This window comes from Vanessa atalanta, chromosome 2 (assembly GCF_905147765.1).
Source record: "Vanessa atalanta chromosome 2, ilVanAtal1.2, whole genome shotgun sequence".
Taxonomy (NCBI): domain Eukaryota; kingdom Metazoa; phylum Arthropoda; class Insecta; order Lepidoptera; family Nymphalidae; genus Vanessa; species Vanessa atalanta.
In genome coordinates, this window is record NC_061872.1 from 13,979,109 (window position 1) to 13,998,274 (window position 19,166).

Sequence of the window (19,166 nt, forward strand, 5' to 3'; positions counted from 1 at the left end):
AAAATAACTCGCCAAGCAACAATATAATATAATATTAGTTAATAATGTAGTATTGTTATAAGATACGCTTACATTTGTAACTTCTATTTTATATTAGTTATTAATCTTGTATGATTAATTGCGATAAAAATGAGGATAATTACTCATTAATTTACATAAGTTTTTTAAATTATTATCATCATAAATTATGTTTTTATAATATTTAAGATGTTTTTTACCAGGGTCTCATAAATAACACTGTAGCTTTTTTAAGATATACGACAGTATAAATTACATATTAAATGACACATATTTTGAGTGCGCTAGTATGTACGGCTTCCTTAAAATGCAGTGTTGATATTTAGATGTTGAATTCTCGTACAAATTTAAATTCCTTACATGAAAGTTTTCTCGAAACCTAGACGGCCGTTAATTGTTGGGACGGATACCTCCTTTGATATTTAACGAGTTACGTACTGGCTACTAATATCTAGTTGCCAGTCGAAATTCATCTTTATTATTGTAAAACTTGCGCTAAAATATTCTCCGTACTCAAAAGTATTTGTCATGGTGTTCGGTTGAACTGTAAAGCAATTGTTTGCTGCAGCGCCAACTGATGGCAGAGTTACAACAAAGTATATGTATAAATAATTTCACGGGCATCGATCATATCTCAAAAGAGACCACAATACATGTTTACATGATATATATAGTTACGATAGTAAATTTATTTCTATAGAAACGCTATATTATCGATTCTCATCTAAAAAATAAATTAATCATTAATAATTTTCACAATAATTGTGTCATTTTCATTTCCGTGGTTCGATTAGTAAGAGTTAGCATTCGCGGGACGTTTAGTTGGGCAATCGCTCGCTCGCACCGGCTCTGGTGTGTTAATACCGCGCCCAAGAATGCAAGTTCAGTGATGGTGCAATGATTAAACTACCAATTATTCTGGACTTCGGTGAAAAAGATAATTGTTAATTTTCACGTGTTCTTCACCTCATTACTTTGCTACTTCGTAGAAACACAACGTAATAGTTTTAATTTTCAAAAAAACTGTCTATTAATACCATGTCGGTAAAAAATCTTTAAAAAAAAGGCAATTAAAGGTAATTATACTTACATGTTTTTATTACTCAACTTTTATTACGATTACCTAAAAAAAAATATATCTTCCCGATTTTGAATAGTCTCTTTTAAATGCTATATTATACGTAAATTTATTTTTTATTTTTTAATATATGTTGATTTAGGTAGCTCTCTCAAAATGGAGCTAAAACATAGTATTAATCTATAATTTATACAAGAATATATTAAGAAATTTACGTTATATTGTTTTTTAAAAACAATATTTAATAAAAAAAATTATACTCGTTGAAATATTTCAAAATAGTGTTGAAAATATTAATTTAATTAACACAGATAACATATCCGCGATACACCTAAATGTTGAGTATTTTGACAGAGATACGTAGTTAGCGCGCGAAAACAATTGCATAAGAGATAATTACCGGAATGACGTAACATGTTTCGGTTTGTACGTAACACTGTTGACAAATATTTCGGCATTGAGTTCCTATATGGTAAGGTTGACTGCACACTATGACTTAAATATTATCAACCGAAGATGGTTAAAACACGCGAAGACAACATCAAGATGTTCTTAACCATGAACAAGTCATAATTGAGTTTTTTTGTGAAACTTTGTTTTTATACACTCTAAAGTCATAGAAAAAAAAGGAGGCGACGACATTACGAAGGCAAAAAATTCATGGTTAAGGGCGAGAGATGTTTCAACTTTTTGTGGTAGGGCGTAGGTTTTACACCAACTATAGATATGTTATCGCTTATCAACTACGTTGTATGCATTTTTGTTTGGTTTTGCAGGGAATGAGTATTTCCTCATAGTTTTCGCAGTGGGTAGCGCTTCGGTAACGCATGCCACACTATTTTATACAGATACTTATCGTACGTCCGATTGCTATCTATATAAAAAGGTAGTAAGTGCCCAACGAGTGGCCACGATGATAAGACCATCTGCCCCCATTTTACACATTTATAGTTTTTACTTTGGTTTGTGTATACCACGTGAATTATATTAGCATTTCTTAATGTAATATTAAAAACAAACATAAAACAAAACAATATTAAAAATGCTTTTTTCAATAAGTTATTTACTTGAGTTCCTCGAATACCTTTTACAGGTTGATATAAACAGTGTTTTAATATTTAATTTAATCCTACAAGACGATTTACTTTGAATGAAGTGTCAGTGTTTATGGGTGAATGTCACTACTTATTGTGACCATTTGCTCGTCTGCCTCCACAAAGGAAATTTAAAAAAAAGCTTGAAATCGCCTCGACCATCTGTCGTAGTATTTATTTACATACGTGTGATCAATACATATATGCATAAACATATTATGCATATATGTTTCTGACTCTCGCAAAACATTGCGAAATAATTGATTTCCGAACGTTTTTATGAATATTTACCTAAGACCACTTTATTTTATTTATTATCACTAAATATTTCGAAACCAACGTCTTAATATTATATATTACAAATATTTTGAATGAAATCTTAATATACCTACTCTATATTGAATAATATAATCATTCATTCAATTTGCAAAATGCATATTTAAAGATAATTAATGAGCAGCGAGTCGAGATGGCCCAGTAATTAGAACACGTGCATCTTAACCGATGCTGTCGCGTTCAAACTCAGACGAGCACCACTGAATTTTCATGTGCTTAATTTGTGTTTATAATTCATCTTCTGCTCGGCGGTGAAGGAAAACACCGTGAGGAAAACTGCATCTGTCTAATTTCAACGAAATTCTGCCACATGTGTATTCCATCAACCCGCATTAGAGCAGCACGGTAGAATATGCTCCAAACCTTCTCCTCAAAGGGAGAGGAGGCCTTAGCCCAGCAGCGGGAAATTTACAGGCTTGTTATGTAATGAGCATGTATTGTGCATGTTCGATGTGTGAATTTTATAATTTAGAACTGCCATTTCTATTTTTTTAACGCGTAACGATTTGAGGGCTAATTTAGACATATACTGTTATTTTACTTAAATGAAACTTTATTATTGAATTAAAATTTATATAAGGAGCCAAAGACGTGTGATCCAACGTATGTACGTATTTCGTTTCACTGCGTTGATATCTGTCACCACTGGAGGCAATAAGACGTTTTAATATTTTAAATGTATAGATTCTTATGATGTAGCAGATATTTTTTAATTCGGTAGATATCTTACCTAATCATTCATAAATTTTATTTAAACATTTGTTTCTTAATGTGTGGATCGTATATTGTAATTGAATTAAATCTACTACAATCCAACTGATTCAAATGCAAATTTTATGTTATTAGTTTGAAAAAAATACATGTAGTCTAAATTATAATTATTTGTTTTTCTTTTTATGTATATGTCAATATGTTCAATGAAAGCATTTTTTTTTCTGACCAGTGTTTGTTTTTAGGAGGTCATGGGTCTTGGTATTATTTTCTGTCAAGCAAATTAATTGTTCATAAATACTCTCCTTGATACAAAGGAAAATGAATGCATTGTCCGTGAGCAAAATGTGTCGATATTAATTTTAAAATTACAAACGCAAGGTTCGAGTTAGGATGACATCGCTGTTTTAATAAATATATGTAAAGATGTATGTATTATTTTAAAATAAAGAGGGGTGGACTCGTAATAGAGTCAAATGATTTTAAGTGGTCACCTCTGGACATAGACATTGTTACTGCAAGAAATATTAATTGTTATGACGACCTCCGTGGTCGAGTTGTGAGTACATCGGGTTCGATTCCCGACTGAGTCGATGTATGATGTCGGCCGAAAAAGTTAATTAGTTTTCTATGTTGTCTTGGGTCTGAGTGTATGTGGTACCGTCGTTACTTCCGATTTTCCGTAACACAAGTGCTTGAGCTACTTACATTGGGATCACAGTAATGTATGTGATGTTGTTCAATATTTATTATTTATTTATTTATTTATCTATTTATTACATAAAACATAACATAAGCAGCCCGTAATTGTCCCACTGCTGGGATAAAGGCCTCCTCTCCCTTTGAGGAGAAGGTTTGGAGCATATTCCACCACGCTGCTCCATATTCTCCTGCTGCGGGTTGGCGGAATACATACACATGTGGCTGAATTTCGTTGAAATTAGACACATGCAGGTTTCCTCACGATGTTTTCCTTTACCGCCGAGCACGAGATGAATTATAAACACAAATTAAGTACATGAAATTTCAGTGGTGCCTGCCTGGGTTTGAACCCGAAATCATCGGTTAAGATGCACGCGTTCTAACCTCTGGGCCATCTCGGCTCTATCTATCTATTTATTATATACCTCATATCACCAATGCTCTGCCAATCTTGTGAACTAAGATATTAAGACCCTTGGGCCTGTATACTCTATTCCAACCATATAAAAAGCCAAATAAACACCATTTGACAGCAAATTGATGCGATATCATTGGTCGAGAGCTTGAATAATAATCTATGAAATCTCTTTGAATTTGCGAAAAAATGGCCTTTTGAACGTTTTATCAGAAATTTGGAAGTAAAATTAAAGTGGAAATAAGTGGTGAACAATAGACTTGTTTTAGAAATAAAGATAAATTAATCATAAACTCTTAGTAGTGTACAATATAGCTGAGTTATTATCAAATCGCATGAAATACGTGAATCTAAGGTTTGTTTATCTTTTTTCCTACTTCCATTGGAATAGGCTGTAGTCACACTGTCTCTCGCAACCTTCAAACCGGAATACAACAAAACTTAATATTTCTGTTTGCCGGTAATGTATGTAATGAATAGGTGGTACTCACCTAGACGTAGTCTCAACGATACATATAAAAAAATTTATTGCTTTTTGGTGGTATATGATGAGTGCTGTATTACAAGTAAGACAATGTAAGAGTTTTACTAGTATAGATAAATGACACTTGAGCAACTCTAACGTCAGTTTTACGGGAATTAGTATGACACCACATTAAACGGAATTAGATAATGCACCTTCGTATTACTCACTCGTTATGTAAAGCTTTAGAAAACGATGATTACTCAAAGATAATACTCGTTAGAAATGTTGACCTAGGTCACTGTTGTGTGTCACGCAGACGGCTAGTTTCTGGGTTAATCGGCATGAGGTAACATTGAAATAAAAGTTGGACGTAGTGTAAACTGTCCCAAACAGAATAATTTTATCTCGAACTAGCTAATACTAAAACGTTGCAAAAACTTTTTTAAATTATTTGTAAAGCTATCTGAGAGTCACGTGCCATTTGTTGTACGTTGATAATACAATATCTGAGACTTTTAATACCAACAAATCAGTACAAAGTACTAACTCCATTGTGTGGCTTGGGAAATGGTTTTTGCACAAACTATAAAAAAATCTACAAATGTAACGTAGATTGTGTCTCACTTGGTGGTAGGGCTTTGTGCAAGCCCGTCTGGGTAGGTACCACCCACTCATCAGATATTCTACCGCCAAATAACAGTACTCTGTATTGTTGTGTTCCGGTTAGAAGGGTGAGTGTGCCAGTGTAATCACAGGCACAAGGGACATAACATCTTAGTTCCCAAGGTTGGTGGCACATAGGTGATGTATGAAATGGTTACTATTTCTAACAGCGCCTTTGTCTATGGGCGGTGGTGAAAAAAGACACGGATGGATTTTTTATTCCTCGCTGGAAAAAAAAACGCATTACGCGTTTTCCCCAGTAAAATGTAGGACTCGTCGGTGCCCAGGACTGCGCAAAGTACACCAGAATACCCACTATAAAACCAGCTTACCCTCTCCGTCTTTTCAGCGGGCGCCACAGGATCGCTTTCGCATGCTACCGGGATGCTGACATGGTGGGACTGGTTTATTTAATAGAACACAAAATTATTACGTATTGTGAACTAGGTATAGCCCGCAGATTAACCAAGATATTTAATTTGGCATAAATTACAAGATAGAGTGAAAACCCATATTCCTTTCTCGTAGAACTCTGTTTGAAATCACACTTATTCCCATTCACTTGAAAAATCTGCAAAAACTTTGTTTGTGGAGTCTTTGTCTTTGTGTAAATATTGTTTCTGCTTTTATTCTTTCGATTCAATATTATTAATAGCTGTTGAGGGAACAAAAATAGTTTAAATATTTAAGAAACAGTCGTACGCATTTGTTAATTTGACATAGTCAAAAAATCTCTCGATACTAATATTTTACCAGGACGGAGACGCGTTCACTGATCGCTCGCATTTTACTTAACATTCCTTCAAATATGATTGCGTCTCGTTTATAATACAATATTATTAAGAAATAAAATTGAATTACTTAATAGCACTTGCACGCTCGCTCTAGTTTTGTTGATTATCTCGGATTACGTATTACCGTAGGTACTTGAAACTGATTCATTGAATATTATCAACAGAAAGCCTATACTTGATGTTTTAATGAAAACAAAGCTGTTAACAAATTGTACCAAAATTGAAGTCAAATAGGTTCTGTAGTACTTTTGGTAACAATAAATATATAACCTGTAATGCTATTATAGCGTAGGGAAGTAGATTCTACAAAGAATAATCGCCTAAAAATTGTACAACTCTTAAATTCCAAGCTGCAAGTTATTGTACCTACAAATTGATATTTTATAACTATTCAGCTTAAGCGTTGTCTTAATATTGGACACTCAATATAAATACTAATATTATAAATACACGATTAACTCTGTCCATCTGTTTCCAGCCCAGTGATCTGAGTCTGAGGTGTGTGGATCTATCGATCGATTTCGGTTACGGCGCCAAATCTCATGGGAAATCAGCCAATAACGCAGGTCATATTAAATTGCACAAATGTGTGCACAAATACAGGCGCATTGTCTTCCCTCGTTAATTATATCCTTAACTCCCCTTTAATTATATGGGAAGGCAAATCTGACAAGTCCGAAATAAGTACCAAGGGATTTACGTGCTTTGTACATTTTGACAGATAAACTTCATCAGCCCGACGTGGGAGAGGAATCCAGAACTTCGGGATCTAACACCGAAGTTTTTAAAGAATACTAGCAATGCTCCAAATTAATTAAGGAATTACTAATATTCCTATTTACCCTTCCTTCTAAGCTTATCACTCGTGTCAGGAGTGGGTACAACAATAGCCCAAGGGGACTGGATCGATCCAGCAACTTTTTACATCGCTAGGCGGCCCGTAAACCATTGCGCTATTGTCGTTTGTATGTAGCCAATAGACAAACGTCCAACCATGGCAGTCATATAAATGATCTGATGATGCACATTGTTTGCAATACATACATACATTTATTTGTGCAGTATGTCCTGCGCAGTTAGTTAATTATACTCTCGAGTGACCAACGAGTCAGAGATACAAAAATGATCCATTACAGTACCTACTTACTCTACCTACTTTTCTTTTAGTCTTACATATGACGTACATATATTATAGCACGTAAAATTATTTAACTATAAGGTAACAAATCGTTATATCACATTTATCAATTATTATAACGGCGTACCGATCTTTGCTTCCGCAAATATTTGGCGTATACTATGAGCAATACAAATATCTTCGACAATCACGACTTATTAGTTGTTAGCTAAGTAAACGCTCCTGATGGAATGTACTATATATATACGTACATATTATTCATAATTGAACAAGTTTACGTCTTTATGTATAGCAAATTATATAAAGATAATATTATTTAATATTAAAAATATATATCGTCTAATATTCTATATCAATAATATAAATTCGATCGAACTCTGTCTGAACCGAATTTGATGAAGGATGCTTGAACCCCATGGAGAGATGCAGGCTACATTTTATGCTTATAACCAACGAAGCAACACATGGTTGGAACTTTGCGCCATAACTATGTAGTATATTTAAAAAGTATACGTCAAAATATATTCAGTAGAAACATTTATTTTTTATAAAGGTTACGCAGGTAGAGCTATTCTGTAAGAACAACCTCGAAACTCACCGCGAAACTTGATCGTGAAATGATGATTGATTATCAGAAAATGATACGTGATACTCACTTCAATAATTTATATTCTTAGATTAGAAGTTTTTTGCATAGTTTAATAGAAATAAGAATAAGAATAAATATACACAAAAGTTGCACCAGCATATGCCGCGCGTTTCGGAGATTTTTTTAATATATAATATTATATAAGTAGATACGCTTAGTAGTTGCACTCGCTTTAAATTTAGATTTAACATGACAAGCGTGAATTTCATGTTTTTTTTTTTAATATAATTAACACTTACAAAATAGCGTATCACATTAGGCGATTTTAGCATCTCTCGGGCTATATACAAAGTCAATTCTTGTTATATTTGGTAGTATTATACATGCTAATATTTGTAGGTTACGTTTACCTTAACAATAAATTTTAAATATGCTCCACCAAAGCGATTGGACAGGAATTTTTATACAGTTTTGGCGCCGGTGACAATACAGTCAAGTAAACTATTTGTGTATTTTATTTGATTTAATATACAAGCACATACTTGATTATTTTTTTTTTTAAATAATTTTATTGAAAATAAAGCAAAAGCTTTACGAAATTGTAATGTATTTTTATTCTTTAGAGTATATAATATATGTATGCAAGTAGTTTCCTTATGTGAATCATGTTTTAAGTGTATTGATAAGTGTGTTTTTAAGTTATACACGCAAGCGTCTGAGCGACCTACATTACAAATTTCTATTTGTAGTTATGCAATGGATCTCACCTCATTTATCGATTATCTGTATAAGAAAATGTACATTTTTTTATATTTTTTGCATGTGTCCTGGCAACATTTATACCTAATTATTGTTATTATATTATTATTGGGTTAATTATTTAGTAAAAAGGTAAAGGTATGTAGATAAAGGTATATTGCTGTATTCTTTGAATTGTTGGTCTAAAAAATGTATTTGTTCCAAAAACGTATGAATCGCCGAGGATTTCCTTTAAAGCTTATGTTAAGAATAACATTGATAAATAAGGGCAATTTCTAAACTCAAGATTATAATAATTATAAATGATAAAAAAAATAGCGTTCGTTTTAAATATTAAGTGTTTGATTAATTAAAAAATTATAACAATTCACATCCTTGTTTGTTTTTTTTCAGAATTGAACCGATGATATTTTCACATTTAATTTGGCAGCATAGGATATATCGTTACATACATTTAAAAAAAAACAACTTTGAGTAGCCAATACAAACTAAAAAACAACTACAAATTTTTAGTTATTTAATATGCATAGGTTATTATTAATAGTGTTAGAAATACTTATTTATGTAGTTACATTTACATTATAATGATATATTTAATAAACTCATATTTTGTTACTGTATCCGATTTCATAAAAGTGTAATCGATTTTTGAACGTCATTCGTATGGCTTTAAAATATAATACATGATGTTTTCCCGCGCAAAAGAATTATTAAAAAAATAAAAGAGAGTCGCGCATGGATAAAAAAATAGCAGATTTTTGTGAATTGGATTTTTAACTTCAGAACTATAATATTTATAAAATAATAAATAAATATTCTGTGTACTGGTGTAAATTATTTATTAATAGTAAAAGTTATTATTATTAGTAGTAAAATAAAATCAGGCTTGTAAATATAATAAAATCAGTTTTAACTGCCTTCTACTTTATTGACGATAACGTTTAAAGCTAAATCCACCACGACGCTCCAATTCAGATAAGAGGATACACATTAAGAAAATTTGCTTCCGGCGTGTTTCCTCAAGACATTTTCAAAGCGATTGGACCGTCTCAGATTTACATAAAACAGATCCAAGCTATTCCCTACAATACTGTTTAGTGGTTTTCTCTGATTCCGATCATATTTCTCAAGATCATCTTTCGAGGTTGGAAAATAATAACAATAACATATAATCTTTGGACGTAATCTATACGAATATTGTAACGAGGTGATATTTGTTTATTTGTATGTCTCTACATACAATAGTAATTTTCGGAACTAATGATCAAATACTAAAATTTAGATTTTCTTAGCACACGTAGTACACTTGTACCGTAAATTACTAAACCCGACCTGAAATATTTTGAATATGTGTGCGAAAGTTAACTCATTATTTATATATTTATATTAGGAAATGAAATTTATTTTCCAATGCGTTTTTTTTTCAAAATTAAATATCAATTTAAAATAGTATGTTTTACGTATTTAAAAAAAAGCGGGTTGCCTAACTTGTTTAAGTCGTTAAAACTCTCGAATAGAGAACTCGTTACATAAAACTTTTGTTATGAGCTCTTTTTTGCAATGCGAAACGCATACGGACAACTAAAACATTTAATAACTGTAATATACAGATACAAAAAAATTACCGACTTTAATGAAATAAAAATATTCAGGACATTTTTCATTATTATTTCAATCTAATTATATTAATATTTTAATATATAAATTAATTATAGTTAAAAACTGCTTATAAAAAACGCATTTTCAGAGGATTTATCTAATATGACAAAATTCAAGGGTCTTTCTATTAGCTACTAAAGGGTCTATCACTCTACATTCTTCGTCATCAGACCGCTTCAACGGTACCAGATTATTCCCGAAGCTTAGAATCAGTTTAAATTAATAGTATCGAAATGTAACGTCATTACAATTATAAATATTTGCGAAATTTATTATTTATATGCGAATTAGATGTCGTTTAAAATCCACTTCATAAATTTTGTTTAATTACTTTTAAAGTTCGTACCTATGTAACTTTCAAACGCACCTCTACTTAAATTTAAAAAAAAAGTTTGTAGAAATCCAAATCACTACCAACGTGTCACAGCGTTAGCAAATGTATTCTATGTAAATTTTCTTTAACAGTACTTAATATTTGAATATTTTCAATATAATAAAACAGATAAAAAAATATTACACAGATATTTTATAAAAAATAAACGCCGTTCAAAAGATTGTCTTATGACATTGTACCCAGATAACTAAATATATAAAAAAAAAAAATAGAAAATATAAAATAAAGGATTTTATAATTACTATAAAAATATCTGCAAGTAGAGACATTTAATTGATAAATGTCCGCCTGACGAAAGTTTACCTCGGCGCCGTGAAAGGGAGAGCGGTTACCCAATTCACTTATGAAATTGCACATGTGGACCACAGATAATGATTCTATACCTGACATATGATTAAATCACAGATTACTTATTCAGTTACGCACATCATATTTGATTTTTTCATTGAATTTCTTGTTCATAAAAAAAGTTAAATGCTTAAGATAATATTTTTATTCACACATTTTCCCTGGATTTTATTGTTAGTAATCGTTTAGCATAAATTTGATCCTTAGCGAAATATTTGAGGGTCACGGTCGATATATCGTAATTTTTTTAATTAAAATAATGTTACAAACACGAAAGCAGGTCTAATATGTTTGTTACTTTATCGAAATTAAATCAATAAACTGAACTGAAGATGATGAAGATGTAGAGTGTTCGATTTATAAGATTTAAGGAATCATACGAAATTCATCACTTTTACTTTTTAATTATTGACTCAGATGCACTCGCGAGACGCAACTGTTTTAGTAAATTAGTACAATTATATAACTTTAAAAATGTAATTGTTTACTATTTTGTTAAGTAATAATATATTAGATAATTAAATGGGATACATCAAATGTTTCCAAAACTCTAAACGTTTGCTATATCAATAACATAGTTTGAAGAAAAAATACAATTAAAACCGACAACACTTCAAAGTCAAAATCCTAAAATGAAAGCAAAATACTGTACGATTAAAATTAAGATATACTCGGAATGGGTCGGATGGTCGGGGATGGTTGAGTGTACTTAACTATCAAAATTCCACCACCTGCTTATAAAAAAATCTCCGACTAAAGAACCGGTTCAATAAACTTCGAATGGTCAATGGTATATTGAAAGCATATCGATAGCCTTTTTATTATTTTTAAAAATCCTGGATGATACTGCTTCCCTAGTACTTTATGCCAAAGAACACGATACTAAGTATCTAGTGCACTATCTAGACATAATTATAACACTTATTATTTATTGATAATAAATTTCATTTTCTAATATTAATTCAAACGCGATATAATTATTTCTCATTGAGCAATATAAGTCTGTTTTTGTGAAATTATTTCGTTATTTAAATCAATTCAGATTGCTGTTTTACATTTAAAATTACCTCGACTTTCGTTTCCCATGTTTTTTTTTAAATATTAAAAGCAAAAAGTCTCATTAGTTCATCCTGCTTATATAAATATTTTTTGTTGTAAACAGGCGAACGACATTTTGAATGGAGATATCATTCATTTTTTTATTATTATTACGTAAAAGTCTGGTGTTTGTTTATATAATCCAAAAGAATTCTATCGTTCGCGCGCTTTTTTATATTTGTTCACTTCCTTCAGTAAGTGGTTATTATTCTACTTGAAATATAATTTTAATATTTTCTTCAGCTGTTAATAGTTATGTATAGAAAATGAACTTATGAAAGTTCATTAATATTTAAGCTCTTGCATAAAGCGAAATATTTATTGATTATAACTTACTTTTTAATGCCCAGAGCATATTTTCCTGCAACCCCTCGATGTATTCCTGCATGTCCTCTTTGCAATGTCCTTTAATAACCTTCTGCAGGCTCCCCCACTGTTCCACTAGGATCTGTGCGTCCATCACCCGCAGCATACTTTCCAGACCCATCAGATGCGTCTCGTTAGAAATCACCCCTATTTGTATTCTCGGTTCGTTTACTGTATTTCGTATTGAGTCGGTCAGTTTGCCTAATACATCGTTGGTCGGTTTCGATGTCGTTTTATCTACTGGCTTCGTAGTTTTCACTATGTGTTGAACATTGTGAGACTTCTCAGTGGTCGACATCCGTCTTTCGGTCTCGACGTTACCGAAAGCCTCAGCGAATGTTAGACCATCGTCGTCCGCAAACAAATCGAAGGAATCCTCCGTTGTGAATTTTTCATTCTTACTGGTATTAGGCAACGGTATCATGGACCCGAGCAGGTCCGAAGACAGGTCATCGTCGAGCCCACCTTTGGATGAAGCTTTTTTAATATTTTGAAAAGCATCGATCAAGGCACTTCGCAGTTTTTCCTCGCGGGCGCTTTCTTTCTCGCCGGGATTAGCACCTATTGTGTAAGTCGCACTTATAACTAAAATAATTAACACTAAGCGAGACATTATTATTTTATATTTTTTAATTCACTGCACATGCTTGTCTTGAATTTCGAGTGCACGATTTATTGTGTCGTTTTCGTGTCAAAGGTGCGCGCGCGACCGCATAGTCGGAGAGCGACTGAGCGTTGTTGGGCAGCTTATGACATAACGTTGTTACGGCGCGCGGCGTGTGGTGGCACTTTCACTGTCGATGCGAAGTCGGCGCGGGCGCAGGTGATCTGCATCCTTGTAGGGCGGCCGATGCGTGCGCTCCACTTTAGGCAACTAGCAATTTGACGTACGTTGAAAAAATCGTAATTAATCTCTCTCATTATTATTACCAAACAGCGGCTCGAGTTATTAATATTTTCAAAATTCAAAATACACTTTATTCATGTTTTACGAGCATTTTTGAAAAAAAACATGTCTGATATGTAGATCATTCTGTGAAGAACCTGACATAAGAATTATAAAATAATAACTTCGAATAATATGTTACCTTCCCTGTAAATGACAATTAGTTTAAAAAACAATAATTTACTATTTCAAAGCAGATTTAGGAGTGATAGAGTATTTTAATGACGTTAAAAAGTTTTAAAAGCACAGATAACAGACAATCATATAATATATAATACTTTGTCGTCGGCGTTTTGTTACTTTTTTCATACCGACATTACTATGTTGTTCCGGCTGAGTAGAATAGAGCCTTTAGCCCGTCGTCGGTGTCGTAAGGTTTTTCATGCAGCTTAACCAATAAGACGACCGGCAATAATTGGTATAAGGCAGAAGGATGATAATCCATTACATTATTAGCGATTCTATCGGCTGGTACAATACTGGCCGCCAATTTTACTAAATCGAAATTGAAACGTAATCATTGCCGTTCAACCACCGTTATTTGGTGGCAAGGCTTTGTGCAAGCCCGTCTGGGTAGATACCACCCGCTCATTAGATATTCTACCGTCAAACACCAATACTTAATATTGTTATGTTCCGGTTTGAAAGGTAGTGAACCAGTATAACTACAGGCACAAGGGACATTACATCTTAGCTAAAAAGGTTGGTGACGCATTCGTGTAACGTAAGAAATGATTATTATTTATATAGGCGGTGACCACTTACCATGAGGTGGCCCATTTGGCCGTTCATCTAATACAAAAAAAAATTTTTTACCTATTCTACTAACACAACAATCCTGTTGCGCGCTGTTGCGGTTCGAAATATAATCGAGATCATATCGTAACTGATGTAAATACAAAGATTATGCTGGGGTTTATTCTTGTGAGGATTTCGGAGTTGGGTCGGGAACAGAATCGGGAACGTACCCTTATAAATTAGGAGAACTAGCCCCTGATCGTTTTTTAATATAAATAGCATCAATGCCGGTTGGGAGAAACAGACTTTTTTAACAATCGTAATTATACCGCCTACTTAACTACTACTGCCATTATAACTAAACAACTCTGTACATTTAATTTATTCATTGTATATATGCAAATATATCTTGAGTGAAATTGTGTATAAATAAATAAGTATGAATTGTTAGTTAGTTTAGTGTTCGTCATCGTTCATTTTCACGAAACCACTTAGTGGAACCGGCATTGCGGACGGTGGTAGTCACGTGTCATTGGGTTAAACCGCTCGTTTGCCCCTATTCTATTAAAAATAAGCCAAAAACTCACCATTGAACGTTTTTCTCAATCCCGTTTTTTTTGGATATGCCGACACATTCAGCCACGCCCTCTTCAAAAATTCAACTGTGTCCAACCTTTCCAAATATTAACATAATGTCTTCTTGATGTAATCGCGTATGAACTGATATATTGTTGCTTATTCTCACGCTTAAATTATATTCAATGGTACAATCTCACACGCAGGTTTCTCTAAAAAACAGTGAGCAGTTCTCACAAACAGATGTTATTGTAGGCGTAACGTGGTAAACTATCACATATTAACACATTATGTGTATGGAACTGCATCCCATGTTTGTTTTGTACAGTATTTTTTTAGAGCTGGTCTCGTTGTTCTAGTAGTTGGAACGATAGAATGTTATTGGATTTTTCCTTCAAAGAATTTTCAGTAGCGACTCTTGAAGTAGGTAAGTGTGTGTTGTAGTTGGTAAATATACCTCGGTAAAGGACGTTGATCCTACGCTTGAACTCTTTAGAGCAACTGCGAGTTTCTTGCCGTTTCTTCTCGCTGGAGGCTGCTTTCCTAAGCGGTGGTTATATTTAAATATTGACGATTCAAAAACGCTTCATTGTGAAGTTTACTCAAATAAAATTGATTTGATTTCGGTCGTGTCGGATTTATTATTTCATCGGATTATGAAAGTGAACGAATTAGGAGTTGACTAACCTCCTTTGAGTTTTGTCTTGGCTGAAATAAGTCAGGTCAAAACCTCGTACGATCAGGGAGGCACTTCTATACCACGGGGTGCCGACCTATCTGAGGAGACTGTTGGAAGCGTACCTCCAGGACCGGGAGGTCCTCTGGGTGGGGGTCAATGGGGAGCTAGTCCGGCATCGGGTAGGCTGCGGCGTTCCACAGGGGTCGGTTCTCGGCCCAATCCTGTGGAACGTTAGTTTCGATTGGCTCTTGAGAGCTCCCGTCCTTCCCGGGATGGGGGTGCTCTGTTACGCGGACGACACCCTCATCACGGCGACAGGGCGAGATTTTGGGGACGCAGCCCGCTTGGCTGAAGTCGGAACTGCTCTCACCGTGGACCGGATGGAAGCGCTGGGCCTGAGGGTCTCCATTTCGAAAACGGAGGCTCTCCTTTTCCACGGTCCACGAAGGGGACCCCCTCGAGGGGCAAGTATCACCGTCCAGGGGACGGTGATCAAGGTGCAGGCCCAGATGAAGTACCTGGGCCTGATCCTGGACGGACGATGGAGCTTCAGGCAGCATTTCGCTCAACTCGGGCCGAAGCTCATCAACGCCGCTGCCGCCCTGGGACGCCTCCTACCAAATGTGGGAGGGCCGGGATCGCTATGTCGGCGACTATATGCCGGTGTAGTGAGGTCAATGGCGCTGTACGGTGCCCCGATTTGGATAGACGCCCTCACCGCTGGCAATCGGGCCCTCTTGCGGAAACCGCAGAGGGTCATAGCAGTGAGAGGTATAAGAGGGTACCGTACGGTGTCATGGACTGCGGCGACACTTCTCGCGGGTGATCCACCTTGGGAACTCCAAGCAGAGGTGCTCGCAGAGGTGTACCGGTTCCGGGCGGAGGCGAGGAACGGCGGCGACCGTCCAGGGTTGGCGGAGGTCGGGCGGATCAGGGCCATAGCCCAGCAAGCCCTGATCGCCCGATGGGAGGAGGATCTGGGGTCACCCACGGCAGGCCTGGCGACAGTGGAGGCGGTTCGTCCCCACTTGAGTCGCTGGGTCAAGAGAAAGCGTGGCACGCTCACGTTCAGGATGACGCAGGTACTTTCCGGGCACGGATGCTTCGGTAAGTACCTGCACGGGATAGCGCGGCGGGAGGTGTCACCCTCCTGCCATCAGTGTGGCGCGTCAGTGGACACGGCGTACCACACCCTGACTGAGTGTGCTGCGTGGGGGCCCCAGAGGCATTCCCTGGTGGCGTCTTTGGGCGGAGACCTCTCGCTGCCGAGCGTCATCAACGCAATGCTCGGTAGCGAGGCGTGCTGGTCAGAAATGCGCTCCTTCTGCGAAAACGTTATGTCGCAGAAGGAGGCAGCGGAACGGGAGCGGGAGGTGGACGCTGCTGCAGACCCGATCCGCCGAAGAAGACCGGGGAGGAGGAAACAACGCTACGCGCACCTTCTCCCCCCGCCTCAATAGGCGCCACAGGAGCTAGGAGGGTTCTCAGTACCCCGGGAATCCCCCCTAGGAATTGGAGGCCCGCATAGGTGGGCCGACCGTCAGGGCGTCACGGTAGTATGCGAAAGCGATCCCGTGGCGCCTACCGATGAGACGGAGAGGGTACCGCTGGTTTTTTAGTGGGTATTCCGGTGTGCCGCTAACATCTTGGGCACCGGCGAGTCCCACATACCCCCCCACTTCCACGTGGGGGAAACGCGTAACGCGTTTTTCCAGCGAAAAAAAAAAAAAAAAAAAAAAAAAAAAAAAAAAAAAAAAAAAAAAAAAAGGTCAAAACCTCGTCACAATTTTTCTATAGATAAATTGTAATTTGTCTTAAAATATCCCGTCGGGGTACGTGACCCGTCTAACGATGTGAAAGTTGCAGGTAAGCTTCTCTTATACTTACACAGTTGGAAAGACAATATAACTATTATTCCAAGAAGATTAAGGATATAAAAAAAGTTATAGTCAACTAGTCCAAGACTAAGCGTCAATAGCGCAATGGTTTACGGGTCGCCTTGCGATGTAAAATCGCTGGATAGATCCTGACCCCTTGGGCTATTATCGTCCCCACTCCTAACACAAGTGATAAACTTAAAAGGAGGGGTAAATAGGAATATTAGTTATTCCTTAATTAATTTGGGGCATTGCTAGTATTTTACTAAAAAAAAAAAAAACAAAACAAAAACAATGACAGTTCTTACGTTTACTTAGTACGTCTATCGACTGAACAATGTATTGTAAAGTTACATGACATTTATTGTAAGTTTTTTCAAGTAGCGTTTTCAATCATTCTCGTCATTCGTATTATGTATATATATATGAATGTTATATATTATATGATTAAAATATGCAACTGAGGATATCATTTATTTTCTTATTACAATGCTGAAACTTTTCATTGTTTTATAACTTTTTCCTTCTTAAAAGTATTACATTCAGTAATAAAGTGCTAAAATAATTAAATTTAAATAATATTAGGTATAAGTTATCCACGTATATAACATATATTTGTGTACCTTGATTTGAATGGATGTATCCACATCCATTCAAATCCAGTTATGTTCTTTTTTTTATTCAAATTAACCATCGCCCATAGACATTAGCCCTGTAAGAAATAATTATCAATCTGTAATAAATAATTACCACAAACCACGTGAACTAAGAAATTGTAACCCTTGTGCCTGTAGTTACACGGGCTCATACACCCTTCAAACTATAACACAACTGTACAATACCTACTAAGAAGCGGATTAGCCGTAGATTAAGTGATGAGTAGATAAGAGCCGAGATGGCCCAGTGGTTAGAACGCGTGCATCTTAACCGATGATTTCGGGTTCAAACCCAGGCAGGCACCACTGAAATTTCATGTGCTTAATAAGTGTTTATAATTCATCTCGTGCTCGGCGGTGAAGGAAAACATCGTGAGGAAACCTGCATGTGTCTAATTTCAACGAAATTCTGCCACATGTGTATTCCGCCAACCCGCATTGGAGCAGCGTGATGGAATATGCTCCAAACCTTCTCCTCAAAGGGAGAGGAGGCCTTTATCCCAGCAGTGGGACATTTACGGGCTGCTAATGCTAATGTAAGTGATGAGTAGTACATACTCAGACGGGTATTGCACAAAGCCTTACCACCAAGTAGACCACAATTTACCACTCCACTTGTAATTGCGGTATTCCTGCGCTTTACATCACGTTAGACATCAATAAATTGCATTTCCCTTAATATCGAATTCCCAATACCGTGTAAAAGGAAAGGTACATTACACAAAGCGTTATATAAGCACAAGCAGGGCTGTTCATTTAATTATATCTCCCGTCGTTATGTAACCGCGTTGTCTCGATTTCACACACTTTCTTTATATCTAACATTTTTAACTAGATTTATACCACGAGTTGCTTCAGATTTATTTACTATTAAACACTATCTGAATTCAAGTAGACTATTATAAGCAAATAAGCTATATTTTAACGGATGCAATTCTATGTAGAGCTACCATCAGTTCGAAATGAAGATTATATTGATAAGAACGGGCAAAAAGCCCAGTGGTTGGGTATTCTTTTTTATAAGAAATACGTTGTCAATATTATACAATTCAATTGATATGTCCTG

General features: G+C 35.6%; 2 protein-coding genes across 2 annotated transcripts in view; one reads left to right on the top strand and one right to left on the bottom strand.

Annotated features, from left to right (window-relative positions):
* LOC125072089 overlaps positions 1-13,318 on the bottom strand; it is a 49,840-nt gene extending 36,522 nt beyond the window's left edge. Inside the window, exon 1 of the mRNA XM_047682604.1 lies at positions 12,599-13,318. Within this exon, the coding sequence (XP_047538560.1) occupies positions 12,599-13,241 (643 nt within the window). The 5' untranslated portion in view covers positions 13,242-13,318. The remainder of the gene's footprint in view (positions 1-12,598) is intronic.
* A 2,407-nt stretch (positions 13,319-15,725) lies between these two features.
* Positions 15,726-17,524, top strand: LOC125069640. The gene is made up of 2 exons (XM_047679183.1): positions 15,726-16,424; positions 17,459-17,524. The coding sequence occupies exons 1-2, from the start codon at positions 15,840-15,842 to the stop codon at positions 17,522-17,524; spliced, it is 651 nt and encodes a 216-aa protein (XP_047535139.1). The 5' UTR covers positions 15,726-15,839.
* Positions 17,525-19,166: the final 1,642 nt, after the last annotated feature.